Here is a 24,972-nt window from a genome sequence, read left to right as displayed (position 1 = left end):
TTTAACTGGGCTCTGGAACTGTTCCTGCTCCTGCGACCAATCAGTCTCACCCCACAAACCCTGCCAGGCTGTGACAGGAAGCCCCACCCCCCAGCCTCACCCCCACTGAGAATGTGCTGGAGAGCGGTGAGAGACAGAGGGAGGAAACAAAGATCCTCATTCTCTTACCTGAGGGACATTTTCTGACAATCCTGGATGTACTAGAGTGTGAGAAGGAAAGGGCGAGGCCCTTATCTATGCTAATTACAGTCTGGGGAGGATCCTAGAAAGAACATCCACAGTTTTCAATCCAAATAACTTTGTTAGTGTTCTAACAAAAGGATCTTTACTAACCCATGAATTAATTCTATGAGTGTCATTCCAGTCATACAAAGTAATAAGAACAAAAATGTTATGTATTATCTACTTAATGAATTCCTGTTATTGGAATATATGAAATATATGGACTGGGACTTTCCTGGAATAACCACGACTTGTGGGAAACATTGTTATAAGAAATGAACCTAATAAGACTGTAAATTGTGAGAAGAAAATTAGGATCAATTTACACATTGCTTTTAGGTATTATCCTTGCTGCTGTATAATATGTTTTGTTTTCCTAATTTTTATCTGTAAAATCGTCCTGTGGTTCAGGCTTGCATTCAGTCAACCGGTTTTCAAATACCTCTGTCTTCCTCTTTTCCTCCCACTGTCCCTTCTCATTACATTTCTATTTCCATATTCTCCTTTTTCCCCCTTACTTTCTCTCTCTTTCCTCACTTTGGTTTTCTAGTTACAGGAAAGAGACAGAAAGAATATGGAAGAAAAGGTGGCATTCAATGATTTGGAAATAATTTTGAAAGTGTGAAATGGAAGTTCATATTTCCGCTGATATCTAAAAATTTTAGGCAATAAAAATTTAGAAAATTCTGAAATCTATACTTTGGAATTCTCCATCTTCCCTTTTGCTTCATATGAGCCTGTTTCCTCCAGGAGTCTTTTCTGATAGATAATGATAATGAGGTAGATAAAGATAATGATAACAATGTAAATACAGACGTATGCATCACAGCTGTCAACTGCTAGTACTTGAATCAAGGAATAAGGCGAAGCTATTAATTGACAAGAATATTCAGCAAGAAGTATGTTTCTTATGGGCTGATAATGATTCCATTTTTCTTCACACACAACTTTTTTCCCTCTTTACTCTTACTGGCCCTCATTTGCACACTCAGAGAATTTCTCAAATCTTTCAATGACTATTTACAACTAGGTGCCTCACAGTACTCCTTGGTTTAAGAAAACCTAATTGACTAACACCTTAATAAAGAAGCAGATATAGATGACTCAGCCCTGCCTGCCTTTCTAGAGCTGTACCTGTGGACTGACTTGAAGCTCCAAAAGTGTCCACAAGGACAGAGATTACCATAGATAGGACAATGCGACCTCACAGTGCCTTTTTATGGAAATAAATTATTTTATATAACTTAATTTTCTGTAATGATAGGAAAATAATTCATTTAATTCTTACCTATGAACTTGTAAAAAATGAGCCCTCCAATGTGATTTAATCCAGTTTAGCGATTATATTTAAGAGTATTCTATACCTGGGAAAATACAAAAATAAATTAGACTGAAATTCCTTCAGAGAGTTTGTGATATATCTCTGAAGAGAGACAAATATCTCTGTAAATGTAGTAAAGGCATAAGGGACACCATAATAAAAGCATGATATATATATATATATATATATATATATATGAACATATATATATATATATGAACTACAGTAACAATTACTTCAGGCCTGTTACAGGAGACAGTTTAATGAAAGGCGTGATACTGCATGCCTTCTATGGAGGTGACAAGAGAGGAAAACAACAAAAGCAAAGAGGAGTGATCTTTGAAAGGTGACCCTTTATTTTAAATACAAGGAACAGAAAAGACAAGCAAGTATGTGGACAGGGCCACTGGCAATGCACACACCACAGAACACACACACATACTAAAGAACACAGGGTCTGTCTGTCACTTGAATCTGAGCACAATGTGTAACCTTAAACAACAAACACCGTCCAGGCTCGAGGAAAATGCTTCTTCACATACCTTAACATTTGTCTTTGAAATTGCATTTGAATATCAGAAAAATTTGTAAGTTGCACTGCTACTGACATAGAAGGCAAACTGATTTGGAGTTTGGGGGATTTGAGGGAAGAGAAAAGAAAATTTAATTAACTAGACCAATCTTTCCTCTCAGATGGCATGGATGCAATAGATTCTTACATAATAAAATATTGTTTCCAGGAGTGCTGCAGATCCATTTCCTTGCATCTCTTATGTACTCATCTGTGGTTCTGAAAGGTGCTCATTCATCACCATAATATTCACAGCTGTTGCTCATGATGGCTGAGACACTTTGCAGTATTAAACAATATTACTTTTAAACTGTACGTATTTATTCTAGCCTGAACCCACATAAAGAGTGATATTATTTAGCAACTAGATAGATGGCCACTGAAACAAGAATTGGAACAGTGAAATGCTCCAACTCTTGACTCCATCTTGTTCAAGCTCGTGTCCTGCCCATGACCTTCAGGCTAATAGCTCCTGCTTAGTCTTGCATTTATTCGTAGACATGCTAATCATTAGAGGAATTCTGCTGGCAGCTTGAGTTTTAGAAAAACAGCCCCTCCCATTTCCCCTTCCCTTGACATAAAAGAAGCCTGAGTTCTGTACTTCCCTAAAATGGATTTGAGGAACCACTAGGGCTCTCATCTTCTCAGTTGGCAGTTCGCAATCAATAAACCTTTCCTTACTCCAAGCTCTGGCGTTTTGAGTTTTGGCCTTTTGAAGCAATGGGCATACAGACTGCACTGGTAACATTGTGAATAGTTTTATTTTTATAAAATATCTGTAATTAAATTTTAAAATAAATTTTATATAAAACTTTAGTTTTAGATACTTAATTAAAACATTTGGTCATTAATTTTTTTTTTGTATTCTGCTTTTTAGCTTTAGTAGATTATTTTAAAAGAAAAATAAATGTTTTTGGAAAAACCAAAAATAATTTTAATTTGTGCTCTTGGCTCAGACACTATAAATAATAACAATCCTCTGTAGATGGAATTGGAGGTGGAAACGATGAAGATGAGAACCTCTATGTTTTCACTGATGTAGAAAAGGAAGTGATTTACAGACGCTGAAGAGCAGATGAGCTGTTCAAGAATGTTGCAAATGTTTACTAATGACACTGTAAGAAATAGTGTAGAAAAATGAGTAAAGCTGATTAAGGCATAACTATTATGGGCACTTGGCAAATATTAGAGAAGTGGAATTGGAAGGGAGAAAGAGGAGAGAGTCTGGATGGGTCTGATAAAGGATGGGTCGGGCACTCATACAACAACCAACCCCAGGATTCCACGTGGAAATTTTGGCATGCTATTGTATTTCATTTAGAATGACTATTACTGGAAACCCCTTGGATACCGTGTTTCCCCGAAAGTAAGACCTAGCCGGACAATGAGCTCTAATGAGTCTTTTGGAGCAAAAATTATTATAAGAGCCAGTCTTACATTATATTATATGATATAAGACCGGGTATTATATTATATTATACCCGGTATTATATTATGTTAATAATATTTTATTACATTATACCAGATCTTATATTATAGTAAAATAAGACCAGGTCTTATATTAATTTTTGCTCCAAAAGGCACATTAGAGCTGATTGTCCGGCTAGGTCTTATTTTCCGGGAAACACGGTAGGATTCTGTATTCTCTGTATTGTTTGCCTTTGTAGAACATGCCAGCTTCCTGGAAATAACCGAGGCTGAGAACCAGAGTCTTTTAAGCTGGAATGTCTCTGGAGGTTTGTGTTCAGTTCCCCTACAGTCTCAGTCATTGCGTCACTCACAACACAGAAGTACTCAGCCAAGTCACTCCAATGAGCTGAAGGTTTCCTGAGGTGGAAGGTTTCATTCTTTCTAAATTCAGCCTCAAGTCCTCTGGCCTGAAACAAGGCGGTTTCCAGATGTGTACGTCAGGAGAACTGGAGTCCTTGGTGGGGGTATTGCACATAGCAGAAGAGATACGATGAAAATGAAAAACAATAGTTGCGCCTCAGCTCCAGAGGGGCTCCTTCAGAGATGGTGATGTGACAATCAGGCTGGGTCACCGACTGGGCTCCTTTTCCTCCTGAAACATCAATGCTATAGCAATGAACTCAGCGACGACAAAAAGTCTCTATTCAGAGTCAAAGCAGAACAGTGTTCTATAACGGAGAGTTATTCACTCAGGAACGGGTGCACCCCAATCATCAAGGTGAACATTAAGGTCATGGCCTAGCAGTGAAGAAGCAACGAGCTCCTTTCTGAGCGATTCCCCACAAACAAGCAAACAAATTTGATGACTGGGGGACTTGAACCCAGGTTGCTCTGAGGTTGAGGAGGAAATGACAGGGGATTTAAATACGTATCTTCTTTTCAGAGATGTTGTAGGGATAGTTAGGAAGAGACGCTCTCTTGACAAAACTGCCTACCTCTGGCATCTGAGATTCTTTATATATCCTTATCTAAAAACTGCAGTCAGAACATCGCTATTAGCTGTAGGGAAGAAAGGTTTTTGTGAGCTCGTTATGATCCCTTATAGAAAAGTCATTTCCAATTTGGGCAACAGCGCACTCTAGGGGCCAAATAGAGAACTAAGGAGATATTCACAATCTTTGTGAACCTTCCCTACCAGCTTACTTCCCTCCTGTAGTTGAAATTTAAAGCATTATGATTATATACAGAGGAGGATTTATGTTTCATAGGCCCTGAAACTTATAAAATGGGGGACTTTTGAAAGAACACAAAAGTGTGAATAAAAATTGGATACAAAATTATTTTTAGAATGAGAAATAAAATCACAACAAATTACAAACCGTTTTTAAAAATCAAATACCACAAACATCATAAAATCTAGAAAGTGACATGATATTTTATTATTCATTTCCCTACACATTTCTATAATACTTTTTGTTTCTATGTTTTTTGGCTCCATGCTTTTAAATTGTCTCTTCATATGACAATACATTTGTAGTATTTCCTGTAAAAAGAGAAAGATAATTCAGTCTTCAAGACCACTTCATGGACGATGTAGATGTCTGATTACTGCATTGTACACCTGAAGCTGAAGCTGAATAATACTGAATGTCAACTATAATTATATATATATATATATATGTGTAGTCACAGGATGTGCAGTACACTATAGGGAACAGAGTCAGTGGAATTGTAACAGCTTTATATGATGTCAGAGGCGTAGTAGATTGGGGGAGGGAGGTTATCACTTTGTGAGGGGTATAAATGTCTAGTACATTGTTTTGTACACCTGAAACTAATTTTTTTTTAAAAAAAAAGTATGTTAGGAATAGTTTTAATTTTTTTTTTTTAATTCACAGTGAATCTTGATAATGCCATGTAAATTTTTAGGATTATTGTCGTGCGGGGTGTCAGGCAGGGTCTCTGGTCCTGCTCCCCACATAAGAACGCAGGACATGGTGAGGCCAAAAAGGAACACCCACGAAGCCATAAGTAGGGGAGTCATATCTCTATACTCTCGCTGGCAGCTGGGTTGGAGAAACAGGAAACAGGAGCAACACAATTCTCAACCCTCACTGTGCTGCTTGCAGACTCAGCCACCACCTTCTTGCTAGCTCCCCCTTTTTTCTTCTGCTAGCCTAGCCACGGCAGTTATATTCATGGCTAATGGCTCACTGGTTACAGCTGACGGCCAACTAGCCACAGCTGATGGCCATTTGATCACAGTCGATGGCCATTTACTACCTGAGCCAGCACCTTTCTATGTGAGGCCGAGAGCCTGGAAACTGCTTTTTGGGGCTCTGTCCCCACAATTATAGTCATATGTTGGCAAATGTTTATCAAGTTACTATGTGTTGTAAAAGTTCATTACATTTCAAGTTTTCTCGTGCTATAACAAATTCTAAATGTTATCAACTGATGACACGTATTAACCAGTTCATTAAGTCTGTATTAGTTTCCTATTGCTGTGTAACAAATTACCACAAACTTTGTGACTTAGAACAACACCCATTTATCTCTCAGTTTCTGTAGGGCAGGAGGCCGGGCACAGCTGAGCTGGATCTCACAAGGCTGCAATGAAGGAGTCAACTAAGACTGCTGTTTTGTCTGAAGCATGGGGTCCTCTTCCAAACTCATGTGGTTGCTGGCAGAGTTTATTTCCTTGTAGTAGCAGCTTGCTTCCTCAAGACTAGAAGGAGAATGCCTCCGATCTCAGGAAAAGCCCTCTTTAAAGAGCTCATCTGATTAGATCAGGCCTACCAACCTATCTTTGATTAGCTCAAAGTCAAACTGATTAGGGATTTTAATTACCTCAGCAAATCCCTTCATCTTTGCTTATAACATAACTTAATCACAGGATTGACATCTATCATCTTCTAGGTTCTGCGCACACTCAAGGGGATAAGAGTATACATATGACATGTACACCAGGGGGCAGAAATCTTGGGTACCATCTTAGAATTCTGCCCACCACATTGTCCTCATTGTACAGTTGTATTATGATTTTTATATTATTCCCATTAATGTAAAAATTTTGTAATTGATCAGCAAGAAGTTCATAAAAACTTAATAGATATGATTGGGCAAGGCCATTTCTTACCAAAGGAAGAACAAAAGGAAAGGCAACCACCAGCAAAGGTAAGGAATACAGTTTATATAGAATTGAGTGCACAGATGTGGCAACAGTGGACAATATAACTACAAAAGAGTATTGGAACCATCTAGAGAGGTGGAATAAATCCCTAGGGTCAAAGCAGACTGGTGGTTGCCAGGGGCTGGGGGAGGGGAGAATGGCGAGTAACTGCTTAATGAGAGGGGGGTTTTGAAACTAGAGAGAGGTGATGGTTGCACAACGTCGTGAATGTACTGGATGCCACTTAATTGTTCACTTTAAAAGAGTGAACTGTATGGCATGTATATTAATCTCAGTAAAGGTATTATTTAATTTGATGTTGATAAAAATCTAAGAATCAAAGAATTCACAATTTACCGTCAGATCATTACCTCAGGTTTTGTAGGTTTAATTGTTTCTGTCTATGAGTATGGACAATAAAACTACAAAAGAGTATTGAAACCAGTTAGACAGGCAGAATATAGTTTTAAATACTGGAAAGTTGCTGACAACAGGCCCTCTCCGATCTAACATTCTCATTCTTGCTGACAGTCCAATGTGAAGTTCACAAGTTGAACATTATTCCTCTGAGAAATGTCTTAGAGAGAGTCAATTTTGAAAACCCCTTAGTGGAGAAAGATTCCTCAGCTTCAAGAATAGGACATGTGGTTGGAGCCTCAGCTGCAGAGTTTGGGTATTGTTGACAGGTGGCTGCTGTGCACTGTGCCTCACAGCACAGAGGTAGGTGGCTGAGTCGCTGAGCTGAGCCGATGCAATGTGTAAAGCACTATGTCTTGACGTTTTATCAAAGAAGGCTTTAATTCTTCCAGTTTCTTGCACTCCCGGGCTTGACTGAATTAACAGAAGTGTCAGTCCTTTTCCAGGGTCTTGCCTATACCACTGAAGAGTATAAATGGCACTATCGGTGTAACTGCAGTTGAGAAACAAGCTATGTCCCTCTTTGATAGTCAGAACTTCAGGACTCTGATTCACCTCCTGTTTGCTGCTCACGCCTGTTCAGAAAGAGAACATAGGAAGGGACTGGTTAGTGGCTAATTTTCTTTGGAAATTACTTTTAAATTTATTATTTATAAAAATTTTCACAGGAACTCTCAGAAAACCATACTGGTACAAGTCCCCGTCTTTCTCTCTCTTTCCTGGGAAGCAATGTCCCCTGGTCTGCCTGTTCTTTCCCATTTCCAGATCCCTCTAACTCACAGTCCAGTTGCAGCCAAAAGATGAGCAGACTCACAAATTTATCCATTCTTTCTGTCACTTATACTCACTGAGAACTGCTCCTGTGTCTGTAGTATTGACAAGGGCCACAAGATAAAGGATCTGCTTTGCTATCTCATAGGTTCAAATATTTCTACAGAATCTGCCCAATCAGAGAAAAGTCACACACAAACAGCACACTGATCTGCAGAGTGGGAGGCAGAAATGGAAACACTGCCATCTAGGGACCCAGCCCAGCATTACCAGAGACAGGCTTATCTCTTCTGAATGAAAACAATTTTTAAAAATATGAAATTTTAAGTGACAGAGCTGGGATTCAAACCCAGGTAGTCAGACTCCGGAGCCGAGCTCTTGGTGGCTTCTCCACTGTTTTCCTCTCTTAAAAAAAAATTGTAGAATGTAGCTAAATCAGTGCATAAAGATAAAGATAAATGTATAACACACATACTTACATTAGAAAAGAAGAAACCTAAATTTTTACTCTACAGTTACAGCTGCTTTCTCCAGATTCCTATAACTGCTCCCTCCTTTTGCCATTTCAGCCCTTAACGACTGGTTTCCCTTAACTCACACTTTGCAAAGAATATGGAATCATAATATTAATATTCCCTGTATGTGACAATGACAGAAAATTGGTACTCTAATATCCAATAAAGATTTACAGATGTCACTTACATATCATTGGAGACCAAAAATTCCACTTGGCTGGGACTTTTTTCTTAAGAAATACCCTTATGAAAATATTTACAAAATAGTATGTTGTGCACATCAGGAAAAAAGTGAAAGAAATTAAATATTCATCAATACAAATATTCAATACATTATGGTAGATCTATATTATGATATATTATGCAGTTGTGAAAAAAAGACTTAAATTTTCTGACTTAGAAAGATTTCTCTGACTTATTCAACCAAATCACAGTACTTTACATATAAATTGATTTATGTTTTTAAATAATATGCTTATTATGGACATGTATGTAAATGAATCAAAACAGTTCAATATGCTCACTAAATATTTAGCAATAATTGAAGACTTGTGAAGAACAAATAAAGTCTCACTTTTTAGTTTATATGCTTAACATTTCTTCAATACTTTAAACAATTAAATATTAACTTATACCTTGTGTAATCATAAAAATAGAGAACTTAACGGCTATAGAGCAAACTAAGGAAAAAATCAAAATAAGAAACATTAATATAATTGTCCCTGTCTAGCAAACTGTCATGATTCATTTATTCCTCAAATGCATGTGCTGTAGTTGAAAAAAATTGAGAGAACCCAGACATTTCTCAGAGGAATAATGTTCAACTTACAAACTTCACATTGGACCGTTAGCAAGAATGAGAACGCTAGATGTGAGAAAGGACACATATGTAGGCTCCTCCTTCTGTCTGTTTTTTCTTTCCTGATCCATTCTGGATTTCATGTATCTTTTCCTTTTTTTTTTTTTTTTCCCTTTCCCTCTTCTTATTTTTTTCTACCTTATTCTATTAAACTTACATTTTCTGTGTAATGTCTTCTTTGAACAGAGGTCATTTCCCCCTCCCCACCAGAGGACAGGTATGGCCCAGTTTGCCCCACTGTGCGTCTCTCACAATGCAAGAATGCACAGTGGTGTCTTCCAGGGTGACCTGGTGCAGGACCAGGGCACTGGGCTTTCCGTTCACGACTAAGGGCAGAGAAACCATTTTATTGGTTACATTGGTCGTTAAACCTCAGATCAAATCCTGTGGGCCCTGGTTATAAAACTGTCAATTACAGATGCTGTACTTTTTTCTCCAAAGGGGGAGTGAGAACAGGGTATGTTCACTTTGTGTCCTTCAGCACTGCCCAAGGAGTTGAGCTGTGTGGTCTTAGCATTACACATAATTCCTTACAGGGGAAAAAAATATATAAGGTTGTTTCCAGATTCCCAAAGTAGATTTTTAAGGTCAAGATACAGTACATATAGAACTTTCCTCTCTGACTTCCATCCTCTACTTCAACTTTCTCTCATTCTCATCCTAAGAAAGAGCAAAATACGGCTAGAATTTTCTAGACTCACTGGTCAAGTGTAAAGCTGTGGTGTGGTGACATTTCCAGTCTTCCTCAAGCCAAATGAGCGGAGATTCAAGAGATTGCTCAGAGTTTGAAATGAGTACCCTAGAGGTTAGAGGATTTCGAGGGTCACGCGCGACTGCAATGACACTTTCTCTCACTTTGCTATGTTTATGGTTGATCATTCTGTTATTTTTATCCATGTATTATACATGACAGATAAGTATCTCACATTTTTTAGTTGAGTGAAAGCAAGAGAAGGTAGACGGTGATGCCTGGTACAGAGATGTAAATATATAAGTCATATAGGAATGAATAAATGAGAGAGAGAGAGAGAGAGAGAGAGAGAGAGAGAGAGAGAGAGAGAGAGAGAGAGAGAATAATATAAGGAGAGGAGATGGCATAAGCTAAACCTTGCTGACTTCCAACAGTTAATGATTGGAAGGGAGACGAGAGTGTGTGCAGGATTCAAAGAGAAAACAGCCCAACAAGTAGGTAAAACCCCCAGAGACTGGTTTGTCAGTGAACCTGAGGAAGAAAGAGTTTGAAGTAAGAGTAAGTGGTCACAACTCATGTGTCAAAAGTTTCTGAGAAGTCGGCTATGATGAGAAATAAAATTTTCTGTTGATTTACGACACTGAGGTCATTAATACTCTTATTGGGGCTTAAACTAATGGAGGAATTAAAGCCAGAAACATGTATAATCTTAGACCCAGAAACTCTAACATGCATGCCTGATAACAATGTGTAAATATATTCACCAAAGAGCACGTATAAGAATAGTCATGACAAAACTCTTAATAATAGCCAAAGGCTATAAAAATTCAAATAACCATTTAGGTAGATGGCTAAATAAACTGTGGTATATTCATACAGCAATGAGAATAAACAAACTAAACTATGGATGAATCTCAGAAATATAATATTAAGAGAAGAATTTAGATAGAAAAAAATCCAAACTATGTTATTCTATATGTTATTCTATAAAGTTCAAAAATGGGAAAAATTAACTCTATTTGTGGGATATGGTTTCTCTGGAAAGGTGGGCAGTGAACAGAAGGAGACATACGGGCTTCTAGAGAGCAAAAGTACAAATAAGAAAGAGCATCAGACACAGCTTCAATCTCTGGGAGGTACTAAATCCTTCAAAGGAAGCTCCCTAAAGTTCTTTTTACAAAACCAGGGCAGATCTGGGGTGCAGTATGACAAGTATCAACTTTGACAGTACTGATTGAAACAGGGAAGCCATTTAGGTATTTTGTATTCCATTTTAATATAATCACCATAAAAATGTTTTTTTCAAAACCTTTTGCCAAATGACCTACTTCAAGATAAAGAATGGAAGATAAAGATGCTTTTGATGAATGGCACTTTTAGACATGTTCTCTGAGCCAGAAAGTTAACATTTTCCTTAGAGTGGAGATTCTGCTTCTAAAGCCACCATCTCTGCTGACACAGCACCTGCCTCTTCCTGTCCAAACTGAGACTCTCGCCCAGGGTGTTCATAGCTGGGGGATGCCTCATGATGTGATGTGAGGTTTTCCTCGAGCTCCCACAGATGCCCACATCATTGTAGCCTCTCTCGGAGCACAGAAATACATTGCTGATTCCCTGAGCTATAAGGCTGTGATGGTCAGGCTGATGGAACTGGACCCTCTGTTGCATTTTGGTCGTTGTAAGACTCCTGATCAATGAAGAAAATCATTTCTCCACTTGGTGTTTGTTTGTACCAGAATAAATAATTAACTATAACTACTAGCTTCATATACACAATTCAAGTTCACAGCCTCCCTTTCCAACATAGAGGTTTCAGGCTAGGCTTGAGTTACCTTCTGAGCCACGCTGGATTGAGAGACAGAGAAAGAGACAGAGAGAGAGAGAATGAGGCTGATTTTCCTGGTGGTATCCATAGGATTGTAAAGAACTAATGTACCGTATTTTGCCGTATATAATGCGCACATTTTTGCCCAAATTTGTGAGGGAAAAATAAGGATGCGCATGGTACATGGGTAGTCCTAATTCTACATCTATATATATGTTTTTAATTCCTTTATTTATGCTTATGAGTTAAAAGTGTAACTCTAAAAATCAATAACGATATCCATATGCAAAATAATACCGTGGAATACCATAATCGGTTTTCTTGAACTTACGATGAACTTGCAACAACGAAAAGTTCTTGGCTTTTTATGATGTGTAAATATGGTAAATTTGTTACCGGTACATAAAATTTCTTGTAACTTATATCTGTTCTTGTGTTTTGTAATTATTTGTTACATAAAATTTCTTGTACCATAATATGTTAAAAATAAATGCTAAAATTCTTTTATAATACAAAAAACAAGTACCTAAATGTAAACAAATAAAATTTTGAATTAAAAAATTGAAAGATTTTTTCCCCCCTGATATTTGGGCCCGAAAACATGGGTGCACATTATACACAGCAAAATACAGTAGGTCTGAGAATTCTGATTCCCCTCCCCATTACTCTACTCTCCTAAAACCCACCAAACAATGATAACCTGCCTCGAGCCCGAGACTTGGGAGCTGAGAGGAGCCTGATTCTGTATTTGTGGCCATCCTTACCAGCCTTACCAAGGCAGACGGAGGCTACGACCACTCTTAGGCGGGAGAGCAGCATGTTGGAAGTTCTCCCAACACGTGTTCTGTTCTGTCTCAAGTTCAGGTCTAAGTGCCTGGCATGTGCCTGACAGGGCATGTGCACAATTACTGAGCTGTAAGATGCTCCTGCTCCAGAACATGAAGGGTAATTCGCTGACATCAGTTTGCCTGTGCCATGCCATGGCTTGTTGATATGGTTGGAGATTCTAACCTGCCTATTTAGTGTGTTTTTTTTAATTTGATTAACAATCAATTATATTTGGACACGTATGAGTTATGAGTTAAATTGAATTGTAGGATATTAATGACACAACCATTTGCTGTATTCAGACAGTACGTCTAAGATGGACTTGTAAATTTCATAAGAAATAATATTTATTATGATCACGATGACTTCTGAGAACAAATAGTCATCCATCTTTTTGTATGGTGTTTTTTGTTTGTTTATTTGTTTTGCTTTGTTTTGGTTTTGTCTCCAGCCAAAATCCACAGTAAAATATGCTCACAGATTTCTTTTCCAGATGGGTAGATAAAACTATTCTCTCTCAATCAGCATAACTCTTCTCCCTACACTGTAAGGGATTGGTTTCTGGGGAAAATTACACTGCATAAAGCTCCTTGTCTGCTTAATGCTATCACAGCAAGATTCCTGATTGATGAACTTCGTCCAGCTCCACGTGTCTAACAGCTATCAGTAGAAAGTCTGTGCTAGAAAAATCTTGACTCCCAATATTGCACCCTACAGTCAAAATGAGTGCAAACTCACCAGACCACGCATTCTTATTTTCTTATATCTAATATGTAGCCATTCAAAAATTGCCAATATGTCTTCATCCCACTGCTGCAGCAACTGTAGCTCCAAGGCTTCCAGCACCTCAATAGCTTCATGTTTCAGCAACATGGAACTTGGTGTCCTATTTGCTTGGTGTCAGTGTGCTGATTTATGAGCGTGATTCAATTGACTGCAGCTTTTAATCATCTGTTTGTCTCTTATCCAACTGAATGTATTAATTTAGTGACATCTAACATCCTTGATACATTACGAGAAAATGGAATTTTTTTTAAAGCTCAGGATGATAAAATATCAGTGATAAAAATTCCAGAAAATGGTTGTCTGTAGGAGGAGAGATTTGACTAGAAAGGGGCACTAGGGGCCTTCTGAGGTGAAGGAAATGATTTATATGTTGTTTTAACAGTGTATAATTCTCAAGACACATTGAACTGAACGTTTAAGATCTGTGCATTTCATTGTGGAAAAAAATTAGACCTCAATACAAAAGTGATCCAAAATAAAATAAAATGCACACAAAGAAAATCTGTTTGTCCAGCATTCTGTGGTTGTTGCAGAAATGTATTTATACTTTTCTAATTGTTACAGAACAGCTATGTTTTGGTGCAATTACAACATACTCCCAACCCCTCTGACAAAAGCCTGAGACATGCAATCAACAAAGACTAGCTGGACCTTCTATGCTCTGAGAGGCTAAATATATACAAATAAAATGATTAAAGAAAATGGAAGATCATATAGCTCTGAATATAAAGATCAACAGCGATCCATAATAATATGAATAAATCTCACAGAGGCAAAATTGTTTAAAAAAATAAATAAAAGCCAGATACAAGAGAACATGCTAAGTGATTCTATTTACATAAGGTACAAAAACAGAGAAATCTAATCTGTGCAGTCAGATGTCAGGATAGTGGTTACTTGAGGGTGGTCGAGTCAGGAGTGACCTGGCATGTAGGCGCTGTTTACCTGGGTTGTTCCAATTTGTGACAATTCATCTAGCTCTATAATTATGCAGGTGCACATTTCTCCATGTATAGGTTACTTTGTTTTATTTTGGTTCCTTTTTATTGAAGTAAAATTTATTCACAATAAAATGCACAGTTCCTATATATTAATTTCAATGTTTCAGAATTTCATATACCTATATAATCACCACCCAAACAAAACATTTTCATAATCCCAGAAAGTCCCCCATGCTTCTCTCCAGTCAAACCCTCCTTCCCAGAGGAGACCACCTTTTGATTTCTAACACCATGGTTCAGTTTTTTCTGTTCTTGAATTTCATACAAATGGAACCATACAGTATTTGGGGGGAAGGGTCTGCTTACTATTGCTCAACATAAGGTTTTAGAGACTCATTTTGTGTTGTGTGTATCAGTTAGTGATCCATTATTTTATTGCTAATGATATTCCTTATACATAATTATTTACACATTCTGCTGTTGATAGAAATTTGGGTTGTTTTCAGTTTCTGGCAAATATGAATAAAGCTGCTATAAACATTTTTGTATGGGTCATTTGTGGGTCTGTGTTTCACTTTTCTTGAGTCAATACCTATGAATGGACTTGCTGGGCCACAGCAAATCCCCAAAATGATTGCACCATTTGACATTCCCACCAGCAGTTCACCAAGTGTCCCTTTGGTCTGAGGGTTTGTTTTCAGCCCTCCTAGTGGGGATGAGTGGAATCTGAATGTGGATTTAATTTGCATCTCCCTGATGACTAATGGTGTGGAGCATATTTAAAGTACTTGTTAGCCATCCTATTTATGTATTTTGTTATTCTGTTATCTTTTTTATTATTGATTTATGAAAGTTCTTTATATATTCTGAAAGTAAACCTTTTCCACATATATCCTTCTGGAATATTTTTTCCAGACTCCAGATTGCTTATTGATTTTCTTAATATTGTGTTTTGATGAACAGAAATTTTAAATTTTGTTTGTGCCTTACTTAGCATATTTCTTTTATGACTAGGATATTTTGTACCCTGCCAAAAAAATCTCTGCTTACTCTGATATCTCAAAGATAATCTCTACTTGTTTTGTGCTATTTTTAGTAGTAGAGTTTGAGATTAAAATATGTAATTAATTTATTTTTGTCTTTCAAATAACATCATTTCCCTTCATGAATAAAACATGTTCTTGTTCCATCTGAATACACTGTAAACACCCACAACACATTATTTTTAGTTTGATTTAAAGAGACAACAGCTTTTTAAAGTAAAAGTTATTAAAATGACCAATAAACCTTTAAAATTTTTACCCAGATATCTACCTTTTCTGGTATTCTTTGTTTCTTTTCGTGAATTGGAGTTTCCATGTGATGTCATTTTCTTGTAGCATGAAGACCTTCCTTTAGCATTTCTTGTACCGCAGGTCAGCTGGAGACAAGGGGTCTTTGCTTTCATCTCTCTGAAAATATATTTTGCTTTTATTTTTAAAGGTCATTTTTGCTGGCCATAGAATTCTAGGTCTTGGTTTGCTTTCTATCAGTACTTTAAATATGTTGTTTCACTGTCTTTTGGTTTCCGTTGTTTGGGGTAAAAAGTCAGTCATTATTTGTGTTATTGTTCCTGCATGCCTATAATGTATCTGTCTTTTTCCTCTGACTGTTTTTAAGATCTAATCTTTATTATTTTTTTCATGATTTTCATTGTGATATGCCTAGGTGTGGCCTTCTTTGTATTTCTCATACTTGGGATCATACTGACCTAAAAAAAAGTCTTAACAAAATAAGGACACTAATTCCATCATGGGGGTTCACCCTCATGATATCATCTAACTCTAATTACCGCTCAAAAGTGCTACCTCCAAACACCAGAACATTGGGAGTTAGCAATCCAACATATGAACTAAGGGGTGCTGGGGCACAAACATTTAGTCCATAACAGAGGAAGGCAACCATTGTCAGAACCACCACATCCTAGCAGGCAAGGGGCAAAAGAAGAAATATTGATTTAATACTTGAAGAAATACTCTTCCCACCCTCAGATCTTGCAAGTTTTTATCAGTGGCTGAATACAGTAAGATGCCAAAAAGCAAGAAAAGCCTGGATAATGCCATTTACAAGGCTTGGACTATCAGGGCACAGAACAGGACAGAGACACGGGGAGGAAGCCTGGACATGGGTGAAAGGGCAAATGAAGAATAACTAACCAAGGAGGCAAGGAGGGAATGAATCCTGGGTATCCTTGCTCCCATCTCAATAAACTCAATTTACAGCTCAGCTAAAGTCATAAATTCAGTAGGAAGAATCCAAGAGAATTCTCCATTGTTTCTTAATAGAATTGAGAGTTCATTCTAGGGTTTGATGTTTAACTAATGTTCAAGTGACTCTGTTCTCCTATGTAATGCTATTATAACTCAAATTTGGAATCCAGAAATATGGGATTACATTATCCATTTAGCTCCCTAGTTAATAATAAACACTGTAGATCTTTCTCCTGTGGACTGAATTGTATCTGCCTAAAATTCCTGTGCTAAAGCCCTAATCCCTAATGTGACTATATAGGGCCTCTAAGGAGGTAATTAGATGAAGGGAGGTCATAATGGAGGAGCCCTAATCCAATAGGACTGGTGACCTCATAAGAAGAGAGAGACACTATATATATATATGTAGAGAGAGAGAGAGAGAGAGAGAGAAAGAGAGAGAGAGAGAGGAAAGGCCATGTGAGGACAATGAAAGAGGCAGCTGTCTGCCAGTCAGAAAGAAATGCTCAGCAAGAACCAATCTTACTAGCACTTTGATCTTGGACTTCCAGCCTGTGCGAGAATAAATTTCTGTTGTTTAAGACACCCACTCTGTGGTTTCTTATTATGGCAGCCCAAGCGGACTAATCTACTTTCCTATTCTTTATACTCGATATTTCCTACTCTATAGACAAACATGGGTCCTTGTGAGAGGTACACATGGTCTGTGCATACAGATTTTTCTTGTTTTACAGTGAAATATATAAGAATATTGAAATATTTTCGTTTAAACTAATACTTAAAGAGCTGAGATCGGTCAAAATTCTAGACTCTTTTCAGATGAAAATTACCTTAGAACCTAAAGCCCAAACCCAGGTGACTGACCAGATCACATCCTTGGGATTTAAAGATCCCGGTGATGGTGGAGGAGACTGAGTCTGCAGAGTAAGCGCTCCCTGGATCCAGCCTTTCCTGACTGGGGCCCCTCACCTAGTGTGCAGTGTGGATAGGAAGAGGGAGCATCCTTTGATGCCCTGACCTGTGAATCCCTCCACAGCAGTTTCCTGAAGAGCTGTAAGGAATAAAGTGTTAATGAGAAGTTGGTTTGAACTTTCTGCAGCAAGAACTGAGCCAGAGACGGGCGAAGATTGTCTTAGTTGTGGAGACTTATGCAGGACACTAAAGACAAGATTCTGCATCCCTTGTTTGTTTTGTGAATGCTTGTATGAAAATCACAAGGTTACTGGAGATTTTAAATAGTTAAGTGTTAAAATACCTTGGTTGAGAGTAATTCCATGAGAGTTTTCCTGGAAATGTTTCCTATGAGAAGTTTGCAGTCTGAAGAAGAGAGGAGCCTTTCTGGCTGAGCCCAGGCACTGGTGGGGATCAAAGCTTGGGTTCTCATTAACACTGACATCCCCCTTATCCTACCTGCAGCGCAATTCCCAACCTCCTGGGTTCTTGGAATTATCTGGGCTTGGTTCATTTTCCTGAGGAGATGCTAAATAAACTCAACCCCGTTTAGGGAGAGAATACAACTCTGTCTCCCAGGGCTGCCCACAGCCAGGCAGCACCTGCGCCCCTCTGGGTTTGTGCTCAGCTCCCCCTGCAGTCCCCCTCACTGTGTCACTCAGAGCACAGTAGTACATGGCCGAGTCTGACATTTGGAGTGAGGATTTCTGCAGGTGGAAGGAGCTGTCACTCTTCACAAGCTTGGCCTCAAAACCTTGATGCTCTGTCCTCTGGTTTTCTGTCATGCTCTTCAGAAGGAGCTGGGGAGCTTTATTGAGATACTGGACATACCAAAAAAGGAAAACATTTGAATAAGTGGTCTGGTAATTGCACTTCAGGATCACAGATGTCCCCTCGGGGAGGATAACAGAGCCTTCTGTCTGGTTCACTGAGTCTCCATTAGATCCTCCTAAAAAAAATTACGTGTTTATGTTACAAATGTGCATGAAGAGAGTTTTCAACCAAAGAAGAAACTAAAGGTTGTCTAAGATTATAGGAAAATTAAAAATCATTAAGATTTAGAATAAAATGTTACTTACTGAATATTAAGATCACAAGAACTGAACAGGTGGCAGAAAGCATGTTGGCAGAAGAAAATGATCCTTGCTCTTTGGAACACATCAAATGCAATAGGGCTGGTCACCAGCGGGATCTTATAGAAACTCCTCACTGGTAAACGAGGAGACTCGTTCTGCACAGCAACAGTCTGTCTTGTGGCTACAAAGGTATGCCAGGCAAACCACCACCTGAATACGAACGGGAACCACATCTGCAGGAAGCAGCGCCATCTGCTGGTCGTCTTTCAAATTGCACTACGGTCATTTCGGACCCTATTTCTCCAAATAGCAGCTTGAGGGGTAAATACAGGAGAACGAGCTAGGATTCTAAGAAGAAAGCACTAACCATTCGCTGTACAGTTTCACTAGTATGCTTAGGGAAATGTTTAGAATTATTACTTCCATCATTTTCTGCATGGTACACAGATCTATAACTTCCCAAATAATCCTAGGCACAAATTTTAAGTGGCATAGTCTAAGGTATCTTCCTTGCATATGTCCCCATGGATCCCATGGGTCAGCACTTTGCCTAGAAAGTGCTGCATAGTCTCCACCAATCCTTTACCTGAATTAGTTCTATTCATCCGCCAGGATTCAATCAACATGCCATAGAAGAAACATTATCTAATGCAGTGGTCAATCTGTGGTTGAAGGACGAGTTTTTTCCCCAACCCATCATGGACTGATACATTTGTAAAATACAATTGAAATAAATTACTGTGACTTCTGCTTCACCAAGAAAGGTAGAGTACTATAGGAATTGACCTTCTAACTAGAACACTGGACAAAATAAAGGAAACACTAATTTTGAACGTTGGACTACAAGTAGCCCAGAGATGGGGAACACAATTGAGATGAGCCTTAACATTGCCACAGCCTGCTTTCTGGAGCCAGTTTCTAGGCATCAGTGCAGGGAGGACTTACCAAAAATAGCTCAGCTATCTCATTGTGCTGATGATACATAATAGGAGTTTGGGGATCCAGAGGCACCTAGAATTTGTGGAGCAGTGTACCAGAGAGGAGGGATTTGCAGAGAGAGAGAGACAGAGAGACAGAGAGAGAACTGCAGGGGCGGTCACTTTGAAACTTTGAATCTTTGGCTGAGTACTGATCTGCACACACAAGAGAGGACACTCACTGAATTTGGTATCCCGTCCCTACAAGGGTCTTCTCAGGGGTCCCTGGACCACACTTGGATGGCAGTAGCCTTACACCCACAGCCTTTTGTGGGATATGTAACCTCACCTAGTAACTTGGTTCTTGAAATCCTATTTTTTTCCTTCTTGTCGTGTCCTTGTTTTAATCCAACTAAGAATTTGCTTTTAGAAAGCCAGGTTTAGATGCTTAATATTATTAGCCTAGTTCTCTTCATCCCAGAGGCATGTATGTGGTAGTTAGCAGTCTCCTGTTTATTTATTTTATTAGGGAATTCAGGAATCAAAATTAAAGTTACTGCTTGTTCAGTGTCTATTGGCTTGTTTGTCTAGTTTCCTTTGTAATTATTTGTGCTAGTGAAACAAACCCAGCAGAAAATGTAAAAGGGCCATTTTCATAGTTTGCTAATTCTCTAGGATTGGGTTGACTTTATGCAGGTTATGACAGCATTATAGTAAGAAGTCGAAACATTGCTCCCTGCTTACATAAACCGTTTTAAGGCATTGGGAGCTTGTTATTGCAGACTGCTGTGATATCTTCTTCCCCAGGCTGTCAGAGGCAGTGCCGGCAATATAGTAACAATGGCTATGACTAAATCAGATGAACACAAGAATAATCTTCTTCAAACGATAACTATTCATCCTAAATAGATTTTCTCACCAACTAAAATTAACTTTGTTTTAATTCTTGTAAAATTAGGGTCTTGAGTAGAGTTATCATGCTGGTGAGAGTCTCTGGCTAAGCAGATCACCTAGCTGTTCTTCTCTGTTGTGCACATTCAGGAACCCTACACTCGAGCATTCTTTCTGGACATTTAAAGAGTGATCTACAATGTGTAAAGCTCTGTAAAAAACACATGAACCCTAACAAGACGTGATTTCTATCTCAAATTGCTTTCAGTTGAGTGAGGAGCAGACAAGTAAAACAGGTCCTATCCCTAACGCTGCCTATCCTCCCAGTAGCCCAGGCCCAGGCACGTGGAACGAGGGATCGGACTGGAAATAGATAGCTGATGCATTTATCACTAGGTGAGTGATACCTGTTTGAATATCTCATCTCCAGTATTTCGATTTATTTTTGTCGTTTCATCTTCCTCTCTCTTTCTTAGGCCTGTTGTTCAAGACGTTTAACCTCCAACGCTCACGTGTGTAACACCCAGTGTGTAAGGGTCTCCAATGTCGGGGAAGAAGACAGCATTTGCCTTCAGGTTTGGGTGTCCAGACACATGCCTATTGCTTTCTTTCTCCCTTCTCCTCATTTCATCACGGTAGTTCTCTGATGAGCCTCCAGAAAGATTCAGTATCATCTAGCCTTTGGAATAAAATTAAATTTCATATTTACTATATCTTACATTTTATAAAACTGAGTTTCAGAATCGAAAGGCTCTCCATGTAGCCTGAAAGCTGAATTCTTTGAGGAGTGGTCTCTGGAATTATATTGATTGAAAACTCACCTAATTGTGACTCAATTGCGGTTCCTGAAGCCCATTGCCACTACCTCGGCCGGCCTCCTTTGAACCTTTTCTTAATTTGGAGCCCAGGATATGGAGGTAAAATTAAGGCTGCCCTGACCTTAGAAGGGTTCTTTCCTCCTCTCTATTCCCCAAAGCTAAACATTTTGGAGACGCAGTGATGTGTTTTTCCAACAATTCAGCTTTTGCTACAGAAGTGCCACAGAGCAGAAGTCGTATGCCGTTACCAGTCCTCGAGCTGAGTGGGGATAATGTTGAAATAAAACGACTCAACTCGATAGAGTCCCCTAAGTGCTTTGGCCAGTGCTGTGAGGGATATAAAAGTGTAAGCGCACTTCGAAAAATGTATAACCTTTCTGGAGTGATAGGATACAAACTCATAGGCAGGTAATTCAGTACAGAGAGCTTGGATAAGAATGGCCTCTATCCTTAGAACTGAGTACACTAGTTCAAGTCTTTTCACCTCCCTGAACCTTAGTTGTTGTTGTTTTTTAATCTATAAAATGAGATGAATTCTCTGCACCTTGCCTTGCTCACAGTGTGACTGTGAGGAACCAATGAGATAATGCTTATGAAAGTGCATTGTACAATTAGGTGATACAACTGCAACACTTTCAAAAATATATTGGGAAATTTATCTCCAATATATTGGAGAATTGAAGTGGCCCTGCCTGTCCACCCCCACACTCCTCCCACCCCCACCCCAGATCAGCACTTTTATGTTAAACATCTGCTCTTTCTCCGTCAGGACCTGGGGCTTATCAGGAGAGTGAGTATGGGGTGGAGTCCAGCTGCAAATGGGGATATTTACCAGAAGGCATCTAGGTCCCCTGCATGGGATGACTTTTCAAACAGCGTCAAGATGTCCCTGCCTTTTCAGTAATGTGAGCTTTGGTTCCCTTCTTGAAAAAAACATATCAAGGAGGAGTTTGGTGTTATAAAAAGAATACATAATTGAAAATCTGATGTAGTCCCTAGACCCAACTCTATCTTTTCTATTAATAATGGTCATCATGCACTGAGTCCCTGCTATGTCAAGATGATATGCTACGTACCTGTGCTAAATTTAAGATAGGTTAAAATATACATCAAAAGTCAATCTGCAGTGGAGATGACAACATTTGAATCTAGCCAATTTCAAATTTTTAGTTTTATTAAGGATAATGTCAAATGTATACAAAATATACAGTATAGAACATTAAATCCATCACTCAGTTTCATCAATTATCAATCTATGGTCAATCTTGTATCATTTATACCCCCACCTACATTTCCTCAGGAATATATATATATATATATATATATATATGTATATATATATATTTTATATATATATATTTTATATATATATATTTTATATATATATAAAATACATATACACATATATATATAAAATATATATATTTTTTATATAAATATATATATAATATATATATGTTTTAAATCCCAGATATTTTATTTTGTCTTTGATTATTTTAGTATATATCTCTACATTTTGATTTTTAAAAACACAGTCACAATGCCGTCATCACACTTAAAATTAACAACTTCTTAATACAATCAAGTATCCAAGATGTGTTCAAATGCCAATTATTTTAGCTTGTTCAATTCAGAATCCACCTAAAGGCCACACATTGTGATTGGCTGATATGTTTTTTAAGCCTCTTTTATTCTATAGGTCTTCTCATTCCATTTCATTCCTTGTAGTTTATTGTTAAAAAAAAAAAATCAGGTTTGTCCTATAGAAGATTTTTCTAACTATGGATTTTGCTTATTGTATACTTCTGAGGAGCTTAATATGTTCCTCCGTCATTTGTGCTACCTGCAAATTTGTGATTGCAGCACAAGGGCAGTATCTTTGCAAATCTAGTAAACAACAAAGATTTTTTTGCTTCTTTAGGTAGCCCTTTTGATGGAGTTACTGTTTCACATCCAGCTAATCTTGCTCTCTCTGTTGGAAATGCTGAAGCGGACTGCAGATTCCAGAGTAATGATGATGTTAAAACACAGGGGGTTCCACTCTATTTCAGAGGAGGGTACAGTTCACTCCCAAGGACTTCTGAACAGATGGGCAATTTTGCTCTTTTTCAAAGAAAAGGAAACTTTCATTATGAAATCCAATGCAAAGGTTTTTAAAGATAACATGGAGGGGGTAGGTGGGCACTAAGCTGTTGAACGTGCATCCCAGTGTCTGGGAGAAGCTGAGACTGAAGGCAAACACAGCAAAGGATACAGGCAGTGGGCAGCTTGCACTAGGGGCCGACAAAAGGCAACGGCTCCATGCAGCAGAGTCAAGCGAGATAACGGTCAGGCTCAGAGTTTATTTGTATTGCATGTCATATGTACCTAATGTCTGCTCATTTCCTCTTTAAAAAAAAAAATACAGTGGATCAGGTCCAGAACAGAAGTTGTATAATTTAAGTGATTCAGGACACTGTACAGGGCATTGAGCAAACAGTAGCTTTTTATTTATTTATTTAAAATTTCAAAATGTGTGTTACTTTGCTTTACTTGATTTAAATCAAAACTCTAACCCAGGGGCACTAGAGCAATTTTGCAGTAGAGAGACCAAAAGAGAGTGCAAAATCAGAGGCTCAGAGATGTGAGGTATGGGGGTGACCAATTGCAGGGAACACCTAAAGAGGGAGAAGGAGTGTGAAGAAGTAGGAGGGGTGCGAGCCTGATGGCCGCAATCCGTCACCTCATACACAGGGGCTATTTCAGGAGCTAGCCACAGGGTCCCAGCTGTCCTGCAGGCTGTGACAGCTTACATCCCCAGCCCCCCTATCCAGAGGTTCCCTACTTATAGCTTCTGTGTTGGCCTGTCCATATTTAATGAGCTGGCAGGCTGACTTGGATGAGACTCAAGGACAAAGCTTTAATCTTTGAATAACCTTGCAGGACTCCCACTCTACTTGGGAGAGGCCTTGATTTCACAACATCACTTTCTTTCATCCTTCTGATACCGAGTCTCAGTGCTGATTAAGACCTTTTGTTAAAAACACTTGGAGGACCCTATCATTTGCATTCTGTTCTTGGTACCTTTGAGCCTTGGCATTTGCAACCCCACTTTAGATCGAGCTCTATAATATCAAAGGACCTCACCCAGTTACAATGTTCTTAGTTTCTCTAATGCCCGGTGAATTGTCTTCATTTTGCAAGGGACCTTGGGCATCCCTGTGACTAGAACTTCTGTCTCTCAGCCAGCCTTAGAATTTCAGAGGAGGAGCTGTGTCCTCTGGAGGTCCAGCCAACTAGTCAAAATTCAGTGTGACATTATGCTTGCCAAAAGGACATCTTCTGCATTGTCCTGATTCTGCAAAACTGAGGAGAGAAAGCATGTCTAATGCCTTGTGAAAGAAACCATAACATCACATTCAAATAAAGACGTTTTCCCTTATGAGTTTGCACCTGTTCTCTCCTCCCTCCTCCTTTCTTCTCTCCTTCTTCATGTCCCTTTCCTGCCCTGCTACATAGAACAGTAGTAGCTCCTGTGTTGAAAACAGTTGACTGCCCAAGTCACTCCCCTATCTGTCTGCTCCCCTTCGCTTCTTGTTATTACTGGGACATTATCATGCAATGTGTGGAACATCACAGCAATTTCTATAACAATAGTCCTTTCCTAAATAAATGTGGGAGTAGGGGTAGTAAGTGTTAGAAACAGTGGACTGAGTGCTCCTGGGAGGCGAGTGAATTTTTGGAAAGGGCTATTCAACAGCA

The 24,972-nt window shown here is 38.6% G+C and overlaps 1 gene segment (V, D, J or C); it reads right to left on the bottom strand.

Moving 5' to 3' along the window:
- Nucleotides 1–7,284: 7,284 nt before the first annotated feature.
- Nucleotides 7,285–8,004, bottom strand: LOC117023178 (T cell receptor alpha variable 21-like). The segment is given in 2 exon segments: nt 7,285–7,688; nt 7,894–8,004. Coding segments are annotated over 2 exon segments (450 nt in total).
- Nucleotides 8,005–24,972: the final 16,968 nt, after the last annotated feature.

The sequence above is a fragment of the Rhinolophus ferrumequinum genome, chromosome 6 (assembly GCF_004115265.2).
Source record: "Rhinolophus ferrumequinum isolate MPI-CBG mRhiFer1 chromosome 6, mRhiFer1_v1.p, whole genome shotgun sequence".
Lineage (NCBI taxonomy): Eukaryota > Metazoa > Chordata > Mammalia > Chiroptera > Rhinolophidae > Rhinolophus > Rhinolophus ferrumequinum.
This window is presented reverse-complemented; position numbering and strand designations above follow the sequence as displayed.